At 39.8% G+C, this 22,681-nt stretch overlaps 1 protein-coding gene across 3 annotated transcripts in view; it reads left to right on the forward strand.

The window, feature by feature from the left end:
- The window catches only part of dbn1 (drebrin 1), an 82,747-nt gene that overhangs the window by 36,493 nt on the left and 23,573 nt on the right, over positions 1-22,681 (forward strand). For all 3 annotated transcript variants that reach the window (XM_017704295.2, XM_017704296.2, XM_017704297.2), the window contains exons 2-4: positions 13,182-13,237; positions 17,091-17,203; positions 19,957-20,031. In XM_017704295.2, coding sequence (XP_017559784.1) covers positions 13,182-13,237; positions 17,091-17,203; positions 19,957-20,031 — 244 coding nt within the window. The remainder of the gene's footprint in view (positions 1-13,181; positions 13,238-17,090; positions 17,204-19,956; positions 20,032-22,681) is intronic.

Genomic DNA, 22,681 nt, shown 5'->3' on the forward strand with positions numbered 1-22,681 from the left:
TGTGCTGAATTAGATGCTCAAGTTGTATTGTGTGCATGTGCTCATAATGCAGAGTGTTGAATAAATTTGCATGTCACTTGCAAGCATTTGTGTGCATATGTCAATCTCTTTGGGTGTGTTTGTATTTGTACATTTTCGGCCAAAATGTGCTTAACCATTCAGGAACAACACTTCTGTGTATCACATGATTTTCAATGCTGTAGTTGCATTTATTGGGAACACAAAGAATGTGATCTAAGAAAGCAAAGCGCTTATTTTTTTTTGTCATGACAATAATAAATGCTTACCTATACACACTGCTGAGCTCTGTATTAACTTGTGCCCTCATTTAGAAATCACAGTGCAAATTATGAATACAAAATAAGGTTGTTGCACAGCTTGCTAATGAAACTAGAGCTGGGAAGTAAGATGAGTACCGGAGTTGACTGGTGCTTGTCATTTGCAAACGTTTACGTTTAAACAACGTAACTGCGTTAGGTGCAGTGTCACAATGTTATAATACACTGTTAGATCTCTACATGTGGGGCATATGTACGATACTGTGTCCTGAAAACAAATGTGTATGTGCCTGTGTGCGCATGGCGTCCTCCTGTAATTTTGGCATAGATACTCTCACAGTAGGCTTACGGCACACTCCTGTACACAGCGGCAGATGTCTGTTGTAGCTTGTCTCGATTTCAGATGCTTGCATTGATTTTCGTTTTGTTTTGCTCCTTTCTTCTTCTCCCCCCCCTTTTCTCTTGGTTTCTCTATTTTTTTTGTTCACAGCAAGAGGAGGGGCTTCCTGTCATGAATTAGTCAATGGCTTTTGGCCTGTAGCACAAAACAGTTTCACCATGAAGGAGTCGCACTGAATTATTAATATCTCAATTTGGGGATTTTGGGATATCCAGGAGGAATGGTTCCAGTCATCAGGAGATATGCACTAATCAGAAAAGCGCATATACACCAGAAAGCCATGTTTTTATTCTCTCTGTCTTTGATGATGGGCTGAAATCATACCTGCATTATCCTCAGGATGATATAAAATTCCCTGCACTGATGCCAGGGATCAGTGGAGTAAACGTTGTATATTTAACCCACGTTTTAAGATTCTGGTCACTTAACATCAAAGGTTTACATTTACATTGCTTTCCTATACTTTTTAAATTCTTATAATTATATAATTAATTCCATTTACATTCTGTATTTGTATCATTCTGTACATTCTATATTAGCATTTTAATGTTTGCACTTACAACTTTTTATGTTAGTTGGATGGGTTTTCTCTTCACAACAATTATGTACAATTGCTTTTTCTCAAATTCAAATACTGAAGTATCTTCATAAATGTGGTGATTTGGAATCCACACATTGAACAGAATTTCTCTGCTTGTCTCAATCAGGTACAAGTGAAAATTCTTTAATGTCAAAATTACAAAGCCTAGGGTCTGAGTGGTTAATATGCATGTGTGCTGGGGTTCACTCACCACAGTGGATGAGGATGACTTGCTGTCTGCCCTGCTGGAAATCCCTTTGTCATGCTTTACTCTCCTGACAGCTGTCAGTGCTGAAGGCACGTGGGGGTTCAGAGTCCTTTCAGCTTCTTCTTTATCCTCCCAATCCTCCAGACTCTGCAGGCCAGCACCACCAGATGTCCTCTGCCTCCTCCTCCTTCTCTCTCTATACTAATGTTAGATGTTGTATAGAAAGATCAATGCATTTTCAGTAATGGTAAAAAAATTATTTCAGGTTTTTGTTTAAACAGGCTGTGTTTTACCTATAAGCATATCAAATTGCCCAACATGATAATTGCTTGGAACTGCAGAGATGTGGCTATTAGCATATCAAAATGATTAGGGTGTATGTTTTTATTCAGAAACATGAACTTATCCTAAAAACTGCAAAAAAGTACAGTCCTTTTCGTGTTTGTTTAAAACATAGAGAGGCCGTGTTTAAATGGTTTGTTTTATACATTTATCATTTGTATTTAAGTTTTGTTTGGAAGAGATTGCACTTGAATATCAGAAATAATCATTTATTGAGTTTTCGTTCACCATTGTGCTCACACTACAATGGCCAGCACATATTCCGCAAATTGTGCAAAAAGTATCCAGATAGCCAGGTACCTTGATAACATTAGCTTTTAGTTTGTTGTCCTCTTGATCAAGCTAAAAGCTAATGTTAGCAAGTAATTTCTGTCATTTGAGTAATCTACTCTCTCCATTATAATTACTACAACTATATGGCTGATACTGGGTCAGCAGGAGATCTGCCATACAAAAAAAAACAATAAAAACAACCCACCCCCTAAAATCCCACCAAAATAGTTGCTGCATTTTAAAGGTTCCTCCCGGTTTCAAGACGTATCATCAGAAGGGGATTTTCCTAGTCTTTAAATTGGAATATCTCAGTCTAGACAGTACTCTCACTGCTGAAAGAGGCATGTAAGCATGTTTACAATAGCTGTAACAATGGTTACATTTTTCATTTTGGTCAGTGTCCCTTTAAGCAGTAAAAATTAAAATATTTTTCTGTGTTCAGTCTAATAAGTATTCCAGATTTTTTAGATTCATTTTTTGCCACAGCATCATTTTGGTATTAACCATTTTGCTGCTACACTGCTGTTATCTGTCAAAACGTAATATCGTGACAGCCCTACTGTGTACCCTCCTCAGGCACAACCAATGCTTACTCTCCCACTCACCACCTCTTACTTTGAGATTTGCATTTGCAATACACCTTTTTGGGTGGAACTCATATCCTGACAGCAAATAACATGCTGTAATTAAAAATCACACGCCCACAAAGTCACGATGGAAATGTGCATTCCATTCACAGGGCTATGAGAGTAGTATGGCAGGCCCTACAGGCCGCTCAGAGACTACTTGGCAGGCAGTAAAGGCAGAAAACACAAATGTTGCTGGTTGTTGGAGTTAGTGAATTGTTGTGTAGTGGTGCAGAAGCTGTGTAAGGGCTCTCCTGAGTGCATCTCTGCACCATTTTGAAATGTCAGCACTTGCTCTTCCTCTCCCTCTCTCTCTCACTTCCATGTAGTAAGATGCATCTTTTTTCTCTTTCTCACTCTATGCTGTCAATTTTTTGCTGTCTCTTTCTCACTTGCTTGCTACCTCTCTCTCTCTCTCTCTCTCTCTCTCTCTGACCCTCATCATCTCTCTGTTACGTCACTCTCTTATCTGAAAAGCTGTGCACGGTTCAGGGCTGTATTGAGTATTTGCGTGAACATCTGGCTTTAGAGCTGGAGATGAACTCTCATCAGGACAGAGAACAAGGGTCATTTTTTTCTACCGCCAGTTCAGTTTCATCATCAAACAACAGTTTGCGCGCTATTCTATCCACAGTTTAACCGTTATACTCTTTTCACACACCTTTTCTACTTTAAGTCTCTCCTGTTTAAAATGCGTGCATCCTTTTCCTTTAATGAGCCTCCGCTCCTCTCTATCCCACTTTCTGCTGCAATTAAAACATGCTTTTTCTTCTTCAACACATCAAAAGCAGCACGTGTGCAATGTGCTAATTATGCTGTGTGCCCATCTCTGGGCATTCCGTGTCGGTGCTGCCAGGTTTTTCACTCGGAGTGAAAGCAGGTGACTCAATCTCTTCTTCCATCTATATCACGCTCTGCTTTGTTTTTTTCTTTCCTTCGCTCATTAAACAGTCTATCATTGGCATTTTGGATCTTTAGTCTTGTTTAATCGACAGTAACAATAGTGAAGTGAAACCAAATCAATTTCCTGTTTTCAGTCACTATTCCATTATACAGTACTGTGCAAAATTCAGAATCCTCTCTTTGTTTAATATCAAAATGGCAATTAAGTACAAGTTACAAATTTTTCAGGAGGACATTTCTGAGATTAGATATAAGATAATCACTTACATAAGTGTAAAAACAAGAAATTGGGACACCTAACAGCTGTGCAAGACCACCACCACAAACATCACCATCAGACAGTCCTGTCATAATCGCCTAATCTCTATTTATTCTCAATATTTCAGATGATCGCAGTTATTTAAGCTGACTGTATTCATTTTCCACAGTCATTGGTTGTGTTTGGTTTAGGCAAACAAACATAAAGAAAAGAAAGCAGTAAACGCATTAACTGAGACACATCATGGGGAACATGAAAACAAAAAAGTTCCAACTTGCTGCTCTAACGTGTTTAGAGGGCAGCGCTGAGTAATGTTTGTTCATTTGTTACAGGAGACCTCAAGGTTTCTGAAAACCTCTAAACAGTTGTGCATTTCTAGGAAGAACCATCTAGCCAAGTTCTGATGCAAGAACAAACACAAGAGAACACAGAACAAAAATGCTCTTGTATAAAACATCACATCTAAATGGAATGATATTACTGCTCATCTGAAAAACATATTGTTTTGCAATGCTAAAATAAAGCCAAAGGCTAACTCACACCAGCTCATTATTTCACTGATCCGGTCTCTAAGGACAGATGTTAGTTTAAATTGAAAGTTTTGTAACTGCCTTTATCAAGAACAATGTCGTCTCCTCCTCTATCTCATTATCACATGGAGTTATTGGACTTTTGATTACTTCTCTTTGGCCTCAGCCGGACCCCAATCAAGGTACTTAGTATTTTGGGTTTGCTATTCGAGTCAGATCAAGAACACATCCAGGATTTCAACCACACTCAATACACCAGTTTTTCAGGATTTGCAGCTGAACTTGACTGGGGGAGGATGAGGTCAAGGAGTTTACGAGAACCCAAAAACACACTATGACTGAGAAACACCTACGTTGTAGAAACCTGCCAATTAAGGAAAGTATAACTGTTAGCACTGCTACTCAACATTTTATAAATACATGGATGTCATACAGCTAGAATTTTTTTTTTTGCTTAAAGACGAGACAGTAGACTTTCTTCTCTCTTTCTTGCCTCTTTGCCTTCATAAAAACAGATTAATGTTATCAACATGTAAACACTATAAGCTATATGAATAGTAGCTACTAACTAGCGTGAACTAAACCTAACCGTACTAGCTGCTAAACTGTAAAACAAATAAAAATAATACATTATAGTGCACTTAACTAAGAGTCAAGCAATGTTCTTCTAGTCTTGAGACTGGAAATATTAACCTAACTAGCTTACAACCGCTCGTTTTGTATTCGCTAGCAAAAATGCTAACTAGCTAGCTACCGACTTTAGCTTAGCGACTATGTAAACATACAAAGTGGTAGCTAATTCTAAAAATAGCATCAACACACATGCTGTTGTTTAAAAGTGCTTACTGACTCTTTCCTCACCTCGTTGGGCAATGAATAAATAAATTGTGAGCTCGTATTAGATTAGCTGCTTTCTCTAAGGCTCTGAAGGATGAAGGGCCTGAAGCCTGGCTAAGCGCTCGTGACTCCGGCGGCTCGGACACACGTTCATTCTGAAGGGGACTCGGCGGCTGGAGAGCGCGCACAGGCTCGGAAATCAGTGTTTTTACTAAAGTAAGTCCGATTTGACAGCAGACACGTATAAAACGATTCTGTGCTAGAAGTGCTAGTCCTGTTCGGCTTCACTGCAGAGTGTCAGCTGGACACTAAAAGCGGTAACTGTAAAATCACTGAGAAAGCTGTATGAGTTAAATAAAAATATTTAGAATTCATATTTCAGAGTGGAGATCAAGTCTAATCAGATAACGCGACAGATGAACGTAAAACAGATTTTTACAGTTTATTGTTTATGTTTTGTACTGTCTACTTTTTGGCAAATAGTTTATAATAAAGAAGTTCTTTTATGTAAACAAGTTTTTCCCAGTACATACTACATTAGCGTTCTGTTTGCAGTCACTTTTTATAGTATATTTATTATTTTGGTTATATACTGTATAATAATAACTTATACAGTGTGGATTAATATATAACATTATAAGCCATTTGCCAAAAAGTATTTTTAGACGTTATTTTTAATATTTGAAGAATTCTGTGAACAGTGAAAAGTGCAAAAAAAGATTTCATATATATATGAAATATATATATATATATATATGTGTGTGTGCGTGTGTGTGTGTGTGTTCACACTTTTGTAGGGAAACTGAACTGCTGTTTCAGCTCTTCTGGAATGAATCTTTAATGGCATCTTGTTCACTTTCAAAAAAGCTGCACCACAAGACAATTAAGTTAGTGCCTAAAAGATTTGGTAAGATGGGCCAGAGGAACTTTTCCTGTTCTGTTTTTGTCTGTCTCCTTTAATACAATCACATCGTGCAGCATCAGAGATTTTAATTAGATAGATTCTTCGGAGGCAGGTCATTCTGCTGAGCTGTGCTGTTTGCATGGAGGTTCAGTAGAGTGAATTACTTTATGATGGCAGAGCTATGTCTGTCTGTTTGTGCCAGTTGTTGGGTTGTCAGCATGTCCAAGTTTGCTTGCTTGCAAAGCAACTGCTGTTTTATGGTCAATAAAATCCAATTTGTGATTAAGTGTAAAAAAGACACAGCCAGTGAAGGTTAGATTTGACACTCAGCTTTAAACAATGTATTGTAAAAGATACAGTATTGATATTTTTCAATATAGGTTTGTTTCAAATTGCCTTTGCTCTGGTCCTGCTGTGGGATGTATGGATTGCACTCAAAATAATAACCTGATTGAACTCAACTGATGAAATCAGGTTATTATTTCAACAACAGGGTGGAGACTTGTGCAGCTGACCTTGGAGGCCCTCCAAAAATGAATAACATCACTAAACACTTTTCCTTCCTCCTATGCTTTCACTGCAATGGTCAATTCACTGAGCAGCAGTGGGGCTTGACCTGGTTACCGTGTGGATTCATATTAAACTAATGGAAAACTAACCTTTATATTTTTATGCATTACATATAGTGATAAATAGTATGTTGGAGACAGTGTTGTGGGACATAAGATGGAGTATTGTGTTAGGTAATACCCCTTTTTATTTTTATTTTTATTGCCCCCATTTGCAGTAAATCTCAGTTAGAGTACGTGACATCAGCTACAATTGAATAAAACATCCCCTCTTACTTGACTATCTGAATACAACCTGTTTTATCCCTTACAAATGCTGTACAAGTGTGGATAATACCTGCTCTGCTGAAAGGGACATATGCAACCACTCAAGCAAGAAATGGCTCGTTTTTCATTAATACAAGATGTATTTGGCATGTGGTTTTAGTTTGCAAGACTGTAGGCAATACTTGGGAAATGTTTGATTGCTTTGGCTTCCTGGAAGAAGAAAAAAAAACGCTCCGTCACGCATATAGGACAGATTGGACACAGCGACCCTCTGAGAGACAATCGGATTAGTAGATGATGCTTAGGCAAACGGCGGAGTAATTGTAGATGACATGGTCGAAAATGAGTTGGGAGGCACCGAATGGAACTAATTTTCGAGCTGCCAGTTTGACTGGTCCCTTGTTCCTTCCTCTCATCGTGGCTCCTGTTCGTACGCACCTCCGTGTCCGTGGTGGAATTAGTAACGAGAGAAGATGAATACGCTGCCGGTCAAAAGTTTGGGAAGACCTAGATTTCAAAAAAAGGAATAACTGTTTTATACATAACAGACCTAAGTGTTTTGAATACAAATGAGAAACGGCACAAGGCTATTTGTACCAGTGCTGCCATTGCAATAATGCGTATCCCTTCACTTTCAAGAATAGAGGTACTAAAAAGGGCCTCTTGCGTTGTTTGTGACTTGTGTTGTTAGATTGCAAGACTGTAGGCAATACTTGGGAAAGATTTGATTGCTTTGGCTTCCTTGCTTAGTCGTTAATGTGTTAAGTCTGTGTTTAATGTGTGGTTCAGTTAAATAAATAATTGAATTGATATTGAACATTATGTGGTGGTTCTTTTAACTTTAATAGGGTTTTAACTTTACAAACATATTTGTACAAAGAACCATCCAAGAAGACATTCTTTAGGGCAACAGTTCTCAAACTTTGGATAGTATGTGCTACTGTATGTGCCGAAGGTGGCCCTGTTTAATGACATCACAAGTTATTTGGTGAGTGAGGTATAACTGTGAATTGTGAGTGGATGGCACTTATGTCATTTCAATAGTGCTTCATAATATATTTTATTTTTAAACAAGCACCATATTTTTAAATACGGCAGAAGTAGATTGAATACATCGACAAAACGAAAACTTTCTAAGCAGAGATACGACTTCTGAGGGGGCCACAGCTCCCAGTTTGAGAACTACTGCTTTAGGGAGCCAGTAGAAGCTCTTATGTGGCTTTTTGCCAACTTTGTTTTTTAAGAGTATTGTTTTGATGTCAGCACACACGGACCTTGTGAAGCAAGTGTGAAGCAAAAAAAAGACTATTTTTGCCATTTATTCTGATCTGTTAATAAAATTTTGTAGCATTTATTTTGATATCTAAAGAATGTGATATAACAAATCTGAAAATTTGTATTGAATTTCTATTTAGTTTGTGTAACAAACTACCTTTTTAACAAGAAAATATCACATGAAAGAGCATATAAGTCACACATGAGCCACATTTTATCATCATTCTGATTAAACTGTTTAGTAATAAGTGCTTCTGATCCAAATTGTGCTGTGAATGAGCTCCCCTGGGAAAAAAACATACAACAAGAAAGAAAGCTTTGTGCTCATTTTACACAGTGATAGAAAACATGGTAGCATAAAGAAGGTTCAGATTTTACACGTTTTACTTTGGCCAGCGTGGACATTCATTCACCGGACATTCATTCATATATGAAGTTCTCAAAATGGGATTCCAGCAAGACGCTTGGTTCAACAGAGTTAAAGCACCTCTGGGCCAAAAGATTTTCACTATATGTTTTTATCAATAGTTTTTGTTGCAGGAAGAAACACTTTCAAATAATTTAATAAAACCCTCTCATCATACCAAGGAAGAGTATTCCTAAACCTTTCAGAGACTCGCACAGTTCATGTCTCCATCCTCGCTCATGTCTTTTCAGTGGCAGGTCTGAAGTGTTGCTGCAGCTTTGTAGAGGGGCATCTCTAAAGCTTAGTGTCTAGTAGGGAACAGACTAATTAGCGTGGCTATTGAGAGCTTGTTAGCATCATTCCCACCCTGTGACACAATGGAGGAGGCCCCCCGCTCGCTGGCCTGTACATACTGGCGCCCCCTCAGCCGCACTCTGGGCCCACCGCCGTTCTGAGCTGCATTTCTAGGTCATGGGAGTCTTTTATGAATAATAAAAAGAGTCTGCTTTAAAGAGGAATTATTTATAGCGCTACAACAGAAAATGCTGCCCCTCCTTCTGTTTTTACTTCTCTCTCACAATCTCTATCTTGCTCGCCAAGTTGCCGTTCTTCATCTCGCATATTGTTTTCTATAATAGTTTCCCCTTTCCTATCTGTTGGCTCACATTCACCTTTGCCGTTCTCTCTTTCTCTAACATTCTCTCGTGCTTGGTTTTCCTCATGGCTTTTTCAGCCGGTCGCCCTGCTGGGTGCTGGCCAGGATGACCGCAGGACAGACCAGGAATGAGCTAATGGTTGACTCAGGCCGAGGGCCTGATGGGAAGGGTCATATTTGGTTGGTGAGAGAGGCTCCCCCCTCAGGGTCTTGGCTGCAGATGATTAACAAGGTAGAGAGGAAGGAGCCAGGACAAGGTGAGGCAGGAGGAACAGATTAATTCAGTACCACAGGGGACTGTTTGGTCTGAGCAGAAGATTATTTTTGTGGTTGAAGAGGTCACAACAACACTTTAGTTTTGCACGCTTTTGAGGCTTGATGTAATTTCCGAATTTTTACCGTATTTCCAAGTCATGCAGTTGGTGATTTAGCATGCTAAAAGCATCTGGCCTACACTCATAACTACATATCTTACGTATTAGTTTCATTGTAGTCACTTAATAATTTACTGAATTATTCTATAAAAATGTACTATAAATTACTGAATACTCGTACTTACTGAATATAATGTCTTGATATTATCAACTGTATAATAAGTCTCTTCACTTTGGGGTTTGGGGGTTGCAGGTTTTGGGGGTTGCAACATGTTATCCCAATGCTAAAAGCTGTTGTAACAATGGTGGGGTTTTGTGTTCACATTGTGCTGATTGTAGGTGGCTGATAATATAATATATAACAAAGAATATTTTAGATTTTGATTTTATACTCCAGTAGTTTTAGGTAAATATGATGGATATGGTTGTTTAGACTGATGTGACTGTCATTCTGTATGATAAGTATATTTTATCATGTTATTCTCATGTTAAAGTTACTGCAATAAATTGCTTAACAGCATATCATAATATGTCTTCCTGAGCATATCGTTGACTGCTTACTTAAAAAGCTTAAATATGTAAATACATGGAATAAATATGGAACATAAGTCATTGTATTCATAGCGTTTTGATAGTATTTTTAAATGTGAAAAAGTTTAAAGTCTTATATTACGTTTTGGTCATTTACTCACCTCTGTGTAAAAGGTTCGTTTGGATGCATGTCATAGATTTTTGTTAACTATTTGCTAGTTCAGCTTCTATTGTTGTCAACAGGAGATGACACCTTGCACCAGCCATTGCACACTCATCTCACTGACTGAGTGAAGGGGATTCGACCCCACATCCACCTGAAGTGCATGTCCAGAATAATTCCATTGACCTTCTCCTGACGCCCTCCTCCCAGCCTCCATGTTCTTTCAGACCACCGTCTGCCTGGGCTCTTTACTTGCTGGATATGACAGCATCACCCAGCTGCTTGGCTGTCCTTTTCTCCTTGGTTACTGCAAGCTACCACCTGCAGGAGCCCTTGTCCCCTTCTGATTTTTCCAAGGATTCTTTGTCATGACGTGATGTTCCACAGGAGGGCAGTGGCCCTACCCCTCTCACGCATGATGAGCTGGACCTTTCCATGTTGCCATTTTTAAGCCTCTCAGTGGAATAGAGACAGGCTGGAGGATGGTGGCAGTTCGTCACCCCTCCATGTTGGAGCTTGTCATTTGTCAGCAGCCAAATCCCCTGCTGGCATTGCCTGTATTCTCCCTGTGGCCTCTTGGAGAGGAGAGAGCAGGGTGAGCAGGCACAGACAGATTAAACTAACATCAACGAACTCGCTGTCAGTGCAGAAAACCGCTGCATTTTAAAGACACCACATTCTTACAAACAATGTAAGGATGTAAATCTGTGACCCCATCAACATTTCCATTTATTTATGATTCCTTAGGAAACAATTCTAAATGAATCTAAATGATAAAAGCAATACATCCTAATAGGCTTTTTTTTAGATTTTAAAATACCAAAAAAAGATTTTTACCCAATTTTATCATGGCCAGTTCCACCTACTAGCTAAGTCTCCAACGTCACACGATGCTACCAAGCTGGGAAGATAAAGGTTACTACCTTTATCTGAGATATGTGAGACCTGTGAAGAAGCTATGTTAAGGCAGGTCTTTTCAAAGGGTAACATTAACATCAGTGGACAGCTCAATGCGCTTGAAGGAGAACACTAACTGCCAATTCTGTTACACCAGTTAACAGATGCCCACGTTGTCTAGCATTACACTGAGTGATAGGGGGTGAAGGAGGGCCATCCTACCCACCCAATGAGACAGTGAGGCCAAATATTCTTTATTGGACTTCCAACTGCAGAGCTTGAAGTCATGATATCCTGACAATAGGACCAACACTTAAACATTTGTGCTACTTGGAAGCCCCATACATTCATTAAAATTATAATAAATTATAACATTTTACCATTGCTGAATCAACGCAGTTCAGACCAAAGCCCCTGTATGCCCCTGAATTCTTATGAATGCTGTAGATAATAGCTTGAGATGTTGAGATAGCTTGTATCATACATCAGTACAAATACATATCTATGTATATTTATGCTGCAGTGATGCATCAAAAACATACAAGAAGGCCTAACCCAATTCCACTACGCAGTGTGCATCGTGTGGATGTATGCAAAAACCCTGCTTATCAGTAGAACCGGGGAGGTGGAGGGAGCCATTTGCATTCTGCACCGCTTCATACTGTTGCTTATGGCATAAGACCTTCTGTTCTTGCATTTGTTGTTCTCAGTAGCGTAGCACCACACTCCCACTCATTTTATCATCGTGATGGGAGAACAAGATTAGCTGACGCTAGAATATGCTCATATTTACCTCCGTGAAAGACATCAGAAATGTCAAAGATGTGCTAGATTGCATCTCATCAGACCAGTCATGCTTTGTTAATATCTCTTCAAATTTGTGTGGCTGTATGGGATTGTGATTGGAGTGACTCTCTGGCTGAGTGTCCATGTGGTCCTAAAAACAGCATTTGTAGAAAGCTAACGAGTGCCACCGTGCTGCATCATGCCCTCCCACGCAACGCTTTCCAATGACAGACGATAATGCCATTTTCTCCTCTGAGCCAGCAGCACCCTTGACCCAAAGCGTACCGCTTTTGCCCTCGGTGGAGAGTGCATTCCAGTCTGCTCTTCTCTGCAGCTACAAATCTCTGAGCCTTTTAGCCAAGCAAAGAATGCCAGAATGCTGGGTCACTTTGTGCTTGGAAATGATGTGGAAAAAGTTTAGAGTCAATGTAAAATGAGCAGTTGTGTTTTATTCTGTGCTAAACCAACCGTGCTAAACCAACATAGACCAGCATGGTTGGTCACCAGCATATGTTGTGTTTTGGAAGCTGGTGTGCTGGTCAGCAGCAATTAAAGTTAATATGCTAGTGACCAGTAAAAAGAGCACATGCTGTGTTTTGGATTCAGCAATGGAAGTTGATGTGGTGGTCTGGTATATGTTGTGTTTTGGATGCTGGTATACTGGTCAGCCAGCATGACTGTGGTGGGTGACCAGCTAAACTAAGCTAAGCTACCAAACCAGCACTAGACCAGCATAAACCAGCTTAGACCATGCAATTCATGCCAGTCTATGCTGTCTATGCAAGTATTTTCAAAGACTGGCTTCCAGATGATAAGTTAAATATGGAAAAAATCTCATTTTCAGAATTTTCCCCTACTATGGTCATGCAGCCAGCACATTTGATGTCTGAGGTTTGTTTCTTTAGTTTTTTATCTTTAGTTTTTTAGTGGAGCTACAAAGAAAGTGTGTATCCACAAACCTCAGAAGCAAACACCAGACACTAAACTTGGTTAATCCACTACATTTGCGGTCAGTTGTGTAAGAAACTGTATACATTGTAAAAAACACTTTAAACTGCTTTATTTATGTAAATAATTAGTCATAACTAACTGTTTTGCCTTCTCTCTGTGCTCTTCAGGGCCCTGTACACATATGAAGACAACAGCAATGATCTGGTACTGGCGTCGTCAGGAGGTAGGTGGTTTCCAACAGTAATTTACCTTAATGTAAATGTTTCAGTGATCCGTAACGCTGTCGTGGTGATTGATAACTCCAATTTGCCACATCATAATTATCATAATTGTGGCTACCATTTAGGAATTCATTCTGCATAGTGACAGAGGATAGCCTAAATAAACCTGAAATGATCGAATTCGGTGCCCACTGTCTGCTGTCAATAGCCAAAGGAATTAGAGTTTACCCTTCCAACCATATTTGATCTAGCTGCCATTTTTCCTGCAAATGCCATCTCATTATCTGTGTTGTGGTTTATCAGATCAAACTTTTTGGAGGCTCATCTTTTCCTTTCAGTACATGAAGAGCAAACCTGTAATTTAGCAATAATGACTTTAATGGCTCAGAGCCTGGAGTTGAATAGGGCAAAGCCGGTGAGATCCAAGGCCACCATTCCGAATGAGGCATATTGTCGTCAGCAGGGAAGACGTGAGATTGAGTGAGATTGCACCATAGTTGAGATCCATTCATTATTTCAAGTGAGCTGATAACAGATGCTTATTTGTTTCAGTGGAGCGTAATTATATCTACCTGCTTCATATTTAAATCATATTTAATTATTAGTGAGAGCTGAGGGAATGGAGCTGCTTCCTCTGTAAAATCTTCTTTTTTGGAGGCTAGAGGATGGGCTGTGCGCTAGACTAGTTCAAGCAGATGAGTGTGCTTGTCTCCCCATCTCCCGCCAGAGGCCTGTGTCTGGCGCTGACTGTCTGCCACTGATTGAGCTTTTAAGTATCCAATGCAGATCTATGCTCTAATAATTAGCTCAGTGGATCCTTCCGCTTCAGACGTTAAGAGGCCAGCTTACTTGACCAGTTTTCCTGATATAGTGTAAGCCTAGCCTGTGATCATAAATAGGGGTGCATGATATATTGTTTTTCAGTAAATGGCAAAATGTAATTTTTATTAACAGTCTGATTGAAGTTACAGCTGATAATTAAACCTGATACCTGGCACCCTGTGCATGCACTGATGCAGATACAATCACTCTTGATGGACATATCTGTTTTTTTTCCAGCCTCAATAGATTGGATAAAATAGTGGATAACACCACAGCTCTCTCTGTGGTCTTCGGTTTCCAAGCAGAAAAGCCACTGCTACACCAATAAAACATTTTGCTTTGGCAAAAATCCTAACACTGCATTTGCCTACTCTAATGAGCGGGAGCTACCAGGATATTTGTACGCAGAAGTTTTATTTTGGGAGGGCTTCCAATACTCAATAGTTATAATAGCAAGGCAGTACACAGGCAGGCAGGTAAAGAGAAAAACACAAATACACAAAAGCAAGAGGCAAGATGCCAGATAAAAGAGAAACTGGCAAGGAGCAAGTCCAATCAATGGAGTACATATACTTAAGTTAGTCAACCCCTTTACTATCTACACATGAGTGTGTTTAAGATTGGGAGGAGCCAGAGTGGAGCTGGAATTGGTGTAAGCCAATCACAAAAAGGAGAGTCCTAGTGTAGTCTCCATAGAGAGGCTGACACTGTGACACCTTTATCTCTGCATGAGAGCATCTGTTAAATATGTAAATGTTTACAATAATTATCACGCCTGATTTATTGATGGAAAAGTAACCAATGATCCGTTCAAAGTAGTTACAGTCACTTTCGTCTTACGGTCACTGCATTTCCTTGCATGTGGATTGTAGTGTAAACTGTTTTAAATGAGAAATAATAAACAAAACTGCATTTTCTTTGGCAAATTCACATGTACATTACCAACCACGCTATCTAGCATCCAAGAAATGTGAAATGTAAAGCTGTTTTACTGTATTTTATATTTACATAAGCATATGATACTACAGGCTGTTAGGAATGGCTGCTCACTGCTTAGTCACACCTGTCACACCAGCAACTACTGCTCCTCACCCAACCTTCATACTTACTCCATTAAAGCTGCTGTTTCACATACAGATATCTCTGGTTGGCAGGAGGGTGTAAAAAAGCCTGTGCTTTATCTGCAGTCACTATGAAATGCAAATATTAACCACCATTAAACTGATACTCAATTAACATTGAAATCACCATTACCATGCTAGAAGAAAATAGCTTTATCTTAGCTGTGGCCAAATATGTAAACCAGAAAAAATATTTACAATACAAATTTCAAGGTTTCTGCATTACATGCTGCTTTGTAACGACATGCTTGGCTGGCATGCTCATAAGTTCGTGACCGTGTCAACAAGCTTACAAAGTCCATCATGTATGGCTTCACTATACTGTGCTCTGCTGTAGCCATTGTTGACACATACATTGTTGAATCATACTGTCACAGCCAATGAGAGCAATGGTGATTAGCATACAATAAGAAAATGACATTTTCTTCACAGAGGAGCAAATAACGGTAAGAATGACACCATGAAGAATATGTAAAGGTGTTATTTGTTTGGTATACTTCAGAGTCGTTCAACACCCACAAGGAACTACACTGTATGGTATACAGAAACCTAACCATCCCACATTAAATAGTTGCTCCGTTCTTTGTAGCTATAACAGCATGGACTCTTCTGGGAATGCTTTCCACAAGATTTTGTCGTGTGTCTGTGGGAATTTGTATCCAAAAGAGCATTTGTGATGTCAGATACTGATGTTGGACAAGAAGGTCTGGCTTGTAATCAACATTCCAGTCCAACCCTAAAGGTGTCTAGTACTGTTGGCGTCAGGGCTCTGTGCAGGGCACTGGAACTCCTCCGCACCAAATTCATCAAACTATGTCTTTATGGACCTCTCTCTGTGCACCAGGTCCTAGTCATGCTGGACACTAAGCATTCTAGTAGGTAGCATTGAACTGGCAGTCGAGAGACCCAGATTCATCTAACAGACTGCCAGATAGTGAATTCATCCCTCTAGAAAACACATTTCCCCTGGCATTGTGCATAATGATCTTAGGCTTGTATGCAGCTGCTTAGCCTTGGAAAGCCATTTCCTGAAACTCCTGATGCACAGTTCTTGTGCTGATGTTGTTTTCAGAGGCAGTTTGGTATTCTGAAGTGATTGAGGATACACACTTCAGCACTTGGTACCCAACTCTTTGAGTTTGCATTGTCTTCCACTTTGTGGCTGAGCTGTTGTCGCTCCCAACAGCATCCATTTCACAATAATGGCACTTACAGTTGACCAGGGCAGATCTAGCAGGGCAGAACAATCTTGTAGCAAAGGGGGCATGCTATGACCATTTAAAGTCATATCCTCAGTATGATCCATTCTACAGCCAGTGTTTGTTTGCAGATATTACATGACTATGTGCTTGATTTTATACATCTGTCAGAAATGGGTGTGGCTGAAACGCATGAACTTAATAATTAGAAGGGGTGTTAACATTCTTTTAGTATATTAGTGTATATTTAATTGAAAATTGACAAAATATGTCTCCTTTAAAACACAAAAAAGCTAAATTATTGGATATTATCATTTGTAATGAAGACTTAACTTTCAGTTTTCATTATCAGCCCTGAAATTCCACATCTGTGCATGTCTAACTATAATGCACGGTCAGTGGGGATACTCCATGAAATTTCATTTTATTCTAGGACTACGATTAATCTATTTCCAGAAACCAGGTAAAAGAAAGAGTGTGCCTGCAGGTTTTGAATGAAACAGATACTCATTCCTCATTAAGTAACCTAATTCCTTTTACCTCTGGGAAATTCAGCACCTGACTGTAGGAAGAGCTCAGACTGGAAGTCTGTGTCAAAATACTGTATCAAAATACATGCAGTTTTCAAACACCATAAATGCACTGAAGCTTGAAACAAATAGAGTTGCCTTTTCATGAATGAGCCTTTCTCTGTCTCTGCTCTTGATTGACAGGTGGAGGCCTGGAGGAAATCACGGTCACCTTTGACAACAGCCGCATCATGTATGGCTTCTGCAGCCTGAAGGAGGCCACTGCCACCCTGCCTCGCTACATCCTCATCAACTGGGTGAGTGGGGCTCCAAGCGACTGCCCTTTTGCTGCTCCACCAGTGTCTGTGTGTGTTATGAGTGTCTGTCTGCGTTGTGTTGCCTTAGGCTGGGGGCCTGTTTTAAGTGATGGAGCATTTTGCCAGCCGTTAGCAAGAGCGCACTGTGCAGCTGCGAAGAGCAGCAAAGACCCTAACAAGCGTACGCTCAGTTTCAGCCCACTGCACTCTGTTCCTGCCTTGTAGATGTTCTTAAATCAGACAGAGGGTGCACACACAGACTTTACATTTTACAGAGATATCAAGGGTATATTTTTTGGAGTAGTCGGAAAAAATAATCAGCTGCGGACTTGGCTTACATAGCTAGTAGGCCAGTGCATTATTGACAGTACATTTACAGTCTGAAAAAATAAGTGGTGTTTTACAATAAACCATAAGTGGCACATTTTAACCTTTTAAACTGCATGGGTCTGTGTGGGGGCCAGAAAAATTGGGATAGTATATAAAATGCAAATAAAACAGAAAGCAGTAATTAGTGAATCCAGTTTGAATGATAAACAATACAAAATATTTCATGTTTTACTTTATCAACGTTGGTTTTGTGAATATAAGAACATTCTGCATTTGCTGCCTTCAGCATGTTCCAGAAGAGTTAGGACTAGGAACACTGTGATTTGTTCAGAAAACATATTAAACAGGTAACACAGTGCTTGAGTCAAAGAACAATAATCCTCAATGAACAACTGCGGGGATTAGATATTTCATTCTCTACAGTGCAACAAGAAGATTCATGGAAGCTTGAGAACACCGTGCTTAAAGGGCATGGGGAAACTGTGCATCCATGACTTTAAGTTCTTCAGACACACTGCGTGTTACTGTGATGTAGATCAGCACAGGGACTTATGGATCAGGAACTCATCAATAATCAAGGTTTATCACTGCATCCACAAATGCAATTTAAAACTGTACTGTGGTAAGTGGACCAAGTGTCAACAACATCCAGAAACGCTGCTGACTTCTCTGGGCTCAAGCTCACTTGAAAGGTATGCACAGTGGAACCATGTATTGTGGTCTTATGAGACAAGCTTTCAAATTGTTTGTGATAACAATGGGCACTTCTCCAGGTCAAAGAAGTAAAGCACTATCCAGATTGTTACCATTGTAAAGTTCATAAGCAAGTGTCCATCAAACTGTGTCTCATTACGAGGAAAGGTGTTGATTTTTGAAACATGTTCTCACCATTAATTTTGGAAAAAACAAAGTCACATCACATATCATGTTTTTGTACTGTTTCAATTTAATACAGGCCAAAAATGTACTGCCTTCCATTTTTATTAGCATTTCACATACTGTCAAAACCTTTTTTGGAATTGAGGTGTGTAGTTACTAAATAATAAGTCTTAAGATTAATGAAAGTGCTTTGTATAGCAGGTCATGATATAGTACACAATAAGTTCTATTCAGAACCTAAGCATATGTTAACAAAACATTTTTTTCAGTTCTCAGCTATTTGCTGTGTTTTTCCACTACTATTATAGCCATTATGAGGGTATGGCACTGCAATCAGATTACATTGTGTCAGCAATGCTATTTTGAATGAGTGCTGATCATAACAATTTGTACTGCTTTTGTCTGTATTGTTAAAGACAAAAAGAGAAGACATGGTGCGTTTCATGGTGCGAAACAAAAACAGATTTCTCACATTTACTCTCAAACTCTCTGGATAAAACATTTACATCCCTACACCTACAGACTGCTCTGTCCTTTAACTAGTCATCCCGCACACTAGCTATAAGGCCAAAGTGCAATGTGTGTGATGGGCTGACGGCCCAGCAATACACAAATAAAGAAAGCAGGTGGGTTTCAAAAAGTCTTTAAGAATTAATTTATTTACTTAATTCTTATTAAGAATTTTATAATATATTTACACTAGATTTTGTCATTAAAATAAAAAGCATTTGATAAGTTTAAATGGTATGAAAAGAATTTATGTAGTACAAAAATGTGTTTGTCCTTTAATTTGGTGAGGGGTAGGGTTTAAGTAACTTTATTTCCCAATCCTGTAACATGCAGTTTCTTACCACAGACAGTAATATTCAGCTTACCTGAAGCCAGTGGAAATAATACCTGCCCACTGATGTGATTTGAGTTTGAGTGCTCTGTTATTTGTGCAGAGAAATATGTCAAAATTATTCAAATAAACAACAATATGTCACAGCTGCAAGTACAGATTGGGATGAAGAAAGCTGCAGTATTCCTCTTCAGGTAAACTGGTATCTTGGCATTAGCCTAGATGAGCCAGCAACCAGTAGGTTGAAGGTTCAAATCCCATGACTGACTGGGTACTCCTGGTTCTGGTATTGGACAAGACAGTTATCTCCACCACTGCCCCAGGCAGGAGTGCTCTGCTGGTGATGCTGTGCTGCTTCCAGATGGAGCTCCAATTTCTATAAATATGGATCAGTACTTGAAAACAATTTCCCCATTTAAGTTCATCCACACAGTAGCTGTGAGAACATGATGTGATTCCAGGATGTGAATTGTTATAACCAAACCCTAACTTTCTCTGGCTATAAAGGATCACTACAACATTTTCCAACCATGCAAACTGAGAACCGGTTTATCATCTGAGGTTTATGTGAATGGAATTAAAAAAGGAGCCACAGTGTGCTGCTTATGATATTATGGTGGCCTTTAGTTCATCTTGTTCTTTCGGATGAGGAATTTGCTGATGAAAACATTCCTGTGTTGTTCCTGTGATGATGTGTGGTTAGGTTGGGGAGGATGTGCCTGATGCAAGGAAGTGTGCCTGTGCCAGCCATGTAGCCACCATTGCTGAGTTTTTCCAGGTGAGTCTCAGTCAGTTTCTGTTCACATTTCATCTCAAGTGATCCAGTCCTAAGTGGACTGCAATACAGTTGATTAAGAAAGTTGTTAATGTTGCCAGAAATGCAGGGTGCTTTAATGTTCATGTTACAAATGTTATATGGTCATATGATCATTTCAGAAAGTGGTTTGGATCACAGTGCACCTCTTTGTTTATGTGGTTTCTGACACTGTATGACATGGACAAAAGTACAGATAAAGTTCATGCTTTAAGGCAGCTGCTACTGTGATTTATGGTGTGCCATTTTTTGGCCATTTATGCAGTAACTTTTTACTGAAGTATTGCAAAAGTTATTAGCATGTGTCAAGTTTTACTTCAACATTATATTGGCTATATTCCAGGCCACTTCCAAAGCCTTTGATGCTTCTTCCATAGCTTTAGACTGTTAGAGTGTTCTCTAATGGAATCTATTAATGTGCCTAATGTCTCGACATGGTTTTTATGAACATGTCCTGGAATTGACATGACCAGGTATCGCTTTTAAATGTAGCACTTTCCACTCAGCACTGTTTGCCAGCATGAGTCCATTATTACTCAGCCGGCTTTTGAATCTCCAAGTTGTGCTTTTGCAGCTGAGTAAATTCCTACAATCTGTGGGTGGACCTCAAAGCGTATATGTATGGGGGGGGGGGACCACGATACCTAACAGCTGTAGTACGTGGCGGAGAGCGCTTGTGGATGACTAACGTGCCTCTCATCAGGGTGATTGAGGCGGAGGTGTCTGGCGGACGCAGCAAAGCTGAACACCGGCCTGTGGAACCTTTTATGTGCTCCGTCTCTTCAGCCAGGGGACGCGTGGGTGGGAGAAGGGAGGGAGAACGGACGAGCAGAGGTAGAAAAATGGAGAGATTATGGGAAAAGAAGAATGGACTAAGGAATTGAAGAGGCTGCAGAGGTTGCTGTTTACGTGTTGGGCACTGAGTAGTAGAAACGGGAGAATTCACAGCAAAATTTTACTTATTGAAATCAAATTTTTTTGTTGTACTATGTAAACGCTTTAAAAGTTTCAAACCATATGGTTCAGCTGCCTGTCCATGCAGTCCAGATATAGACAAATTACCAAAAAAGCCCAAGATGTATGGTTCCCTTTGTGGGATAAAGGTTGGAAAATTCAGAGTCTTTTTAAACTTCTGCAACACTTTAGCCTCAAAATCCTCAACAGTGACCGTGGCTCTGTTTGTGGGGAGAATCAGGCCTGAATGATCCCTGCACTGCTGCAGAGCTGCTGCAGCTCCACAGCAGAACTAGATTTTTGGAGTTAACGCGTAACTGCTAATTCACCAGCCTTTAACACTGAAGACTGACGCACAGACTGTTGATCACACAGCAACGCAGAGAACGAAATGAATCGATAATTTGGAGATGAATGGACTTCACATGAATTTACATTCATAAATCACTGGATACGTTTAATCTGCAGCAACTCACAAAAATGAAGTCAGCTTATCCTCCAGCTTCTCATTCAAATTCTCCTACTCCACCATAAATGGCGCAGCAGCACAATCTGCCACCTCAGGCACCATTTAAGGTGGAACGGACGATTCGAGCGAGAAGCTGGAGGATGAGAAGCGACTTCAACCTCATAAAAAGTCAAACACTGAGAGACATTTTACGGGGAAGTTGCGGAGAAGTTTCCTGAGATGTGAGAAAAGCGGCTACAGCTGAGCTGAAGGTTAAAGCAGAGCAGAGTAGGTCTGGGTTTGGGTTTATGTTCCAGCCCGTATTACAACATCAGCTCGTACTGAGACAAACTTACAGCCAAGAGGGTAAAACGGACAGAAACGTCGAGCCTCCCAAGGTGGGTTATTTGATTTTGGCTGAAAGGGCAAAACGGCTCTTCTTAACATTTCGGTTGCGACCCCTGAGTTAAGCCTGCTAGTAAGGGGTGATCAGCGCGTGGGGCGAGCGCGTGCCCGTTTGCTCGAGCTGTCCGCGGCTCAGTCAGGATCGCACAGTCGCCTCCAGGCCAGTGAACGACCGCACTCTGTGGTTCAGTTTTCCCGGGTTGTCTGAAGCCTGTGGCGAAATTATAGCGAATATTATCGATATAGCTACACAAAAGATTGTAGCAGCTACTAGCTACAAATATTTGTAGCTAACTACAATGTTGACTTGATAAAGTCCAGTATTTGCAGTTATCATTCGACACGCTAATCAATTAAGCTAATCAATTAAGCTAATCAATTCTTCCTTAAATGTAATAAGATGCTGCTTAATTTTACAAATCCATGCAATAACTAGAGCACAGCAAGATGTCAGGGACCCAAACCTATGTTCCTCTAAGTGTATTCCTATAACTAGCTTATCATTTAATGGTTAAAAATAGTTTTAAACATTGTTCATGGCTGCACATAAGTAAGTATGGAAAAAATTAAGCAGAAGAAAAGTGTAAAAATAGGTCCTTGTGCTTTAACTAGGTTGCAAAGGTATAGAAAGTTCTGCATTAATAATCTGTAAACTGTTAAAGTATCCATGATGTTGCTTAATCTGGCCTGCAGCTTTGCTGTATAAATGTGTTGATGGGTCCTTTTTCCAATAGACTGGACATCTATATTCATTTTTATTCATGTGTGCCGGAGAGTCCCCAGAATTCACCTGCGCTTCCTTTTATC

Source organism: Pygocentrus nattereri, chromosome 16 (assembly GCF_015220715.1).
Source record: "Pygocentrus nattereri isolate fPygNat1 chromosome 16, fPygNat1.pri, whole genome shotgun sequence".
NCBI lineage: Eukaryota > Metazoa > Chordata > Actinopteri > Characiformes > Serrasalmidae > Pygocentrus > Pygocentrus nattereri.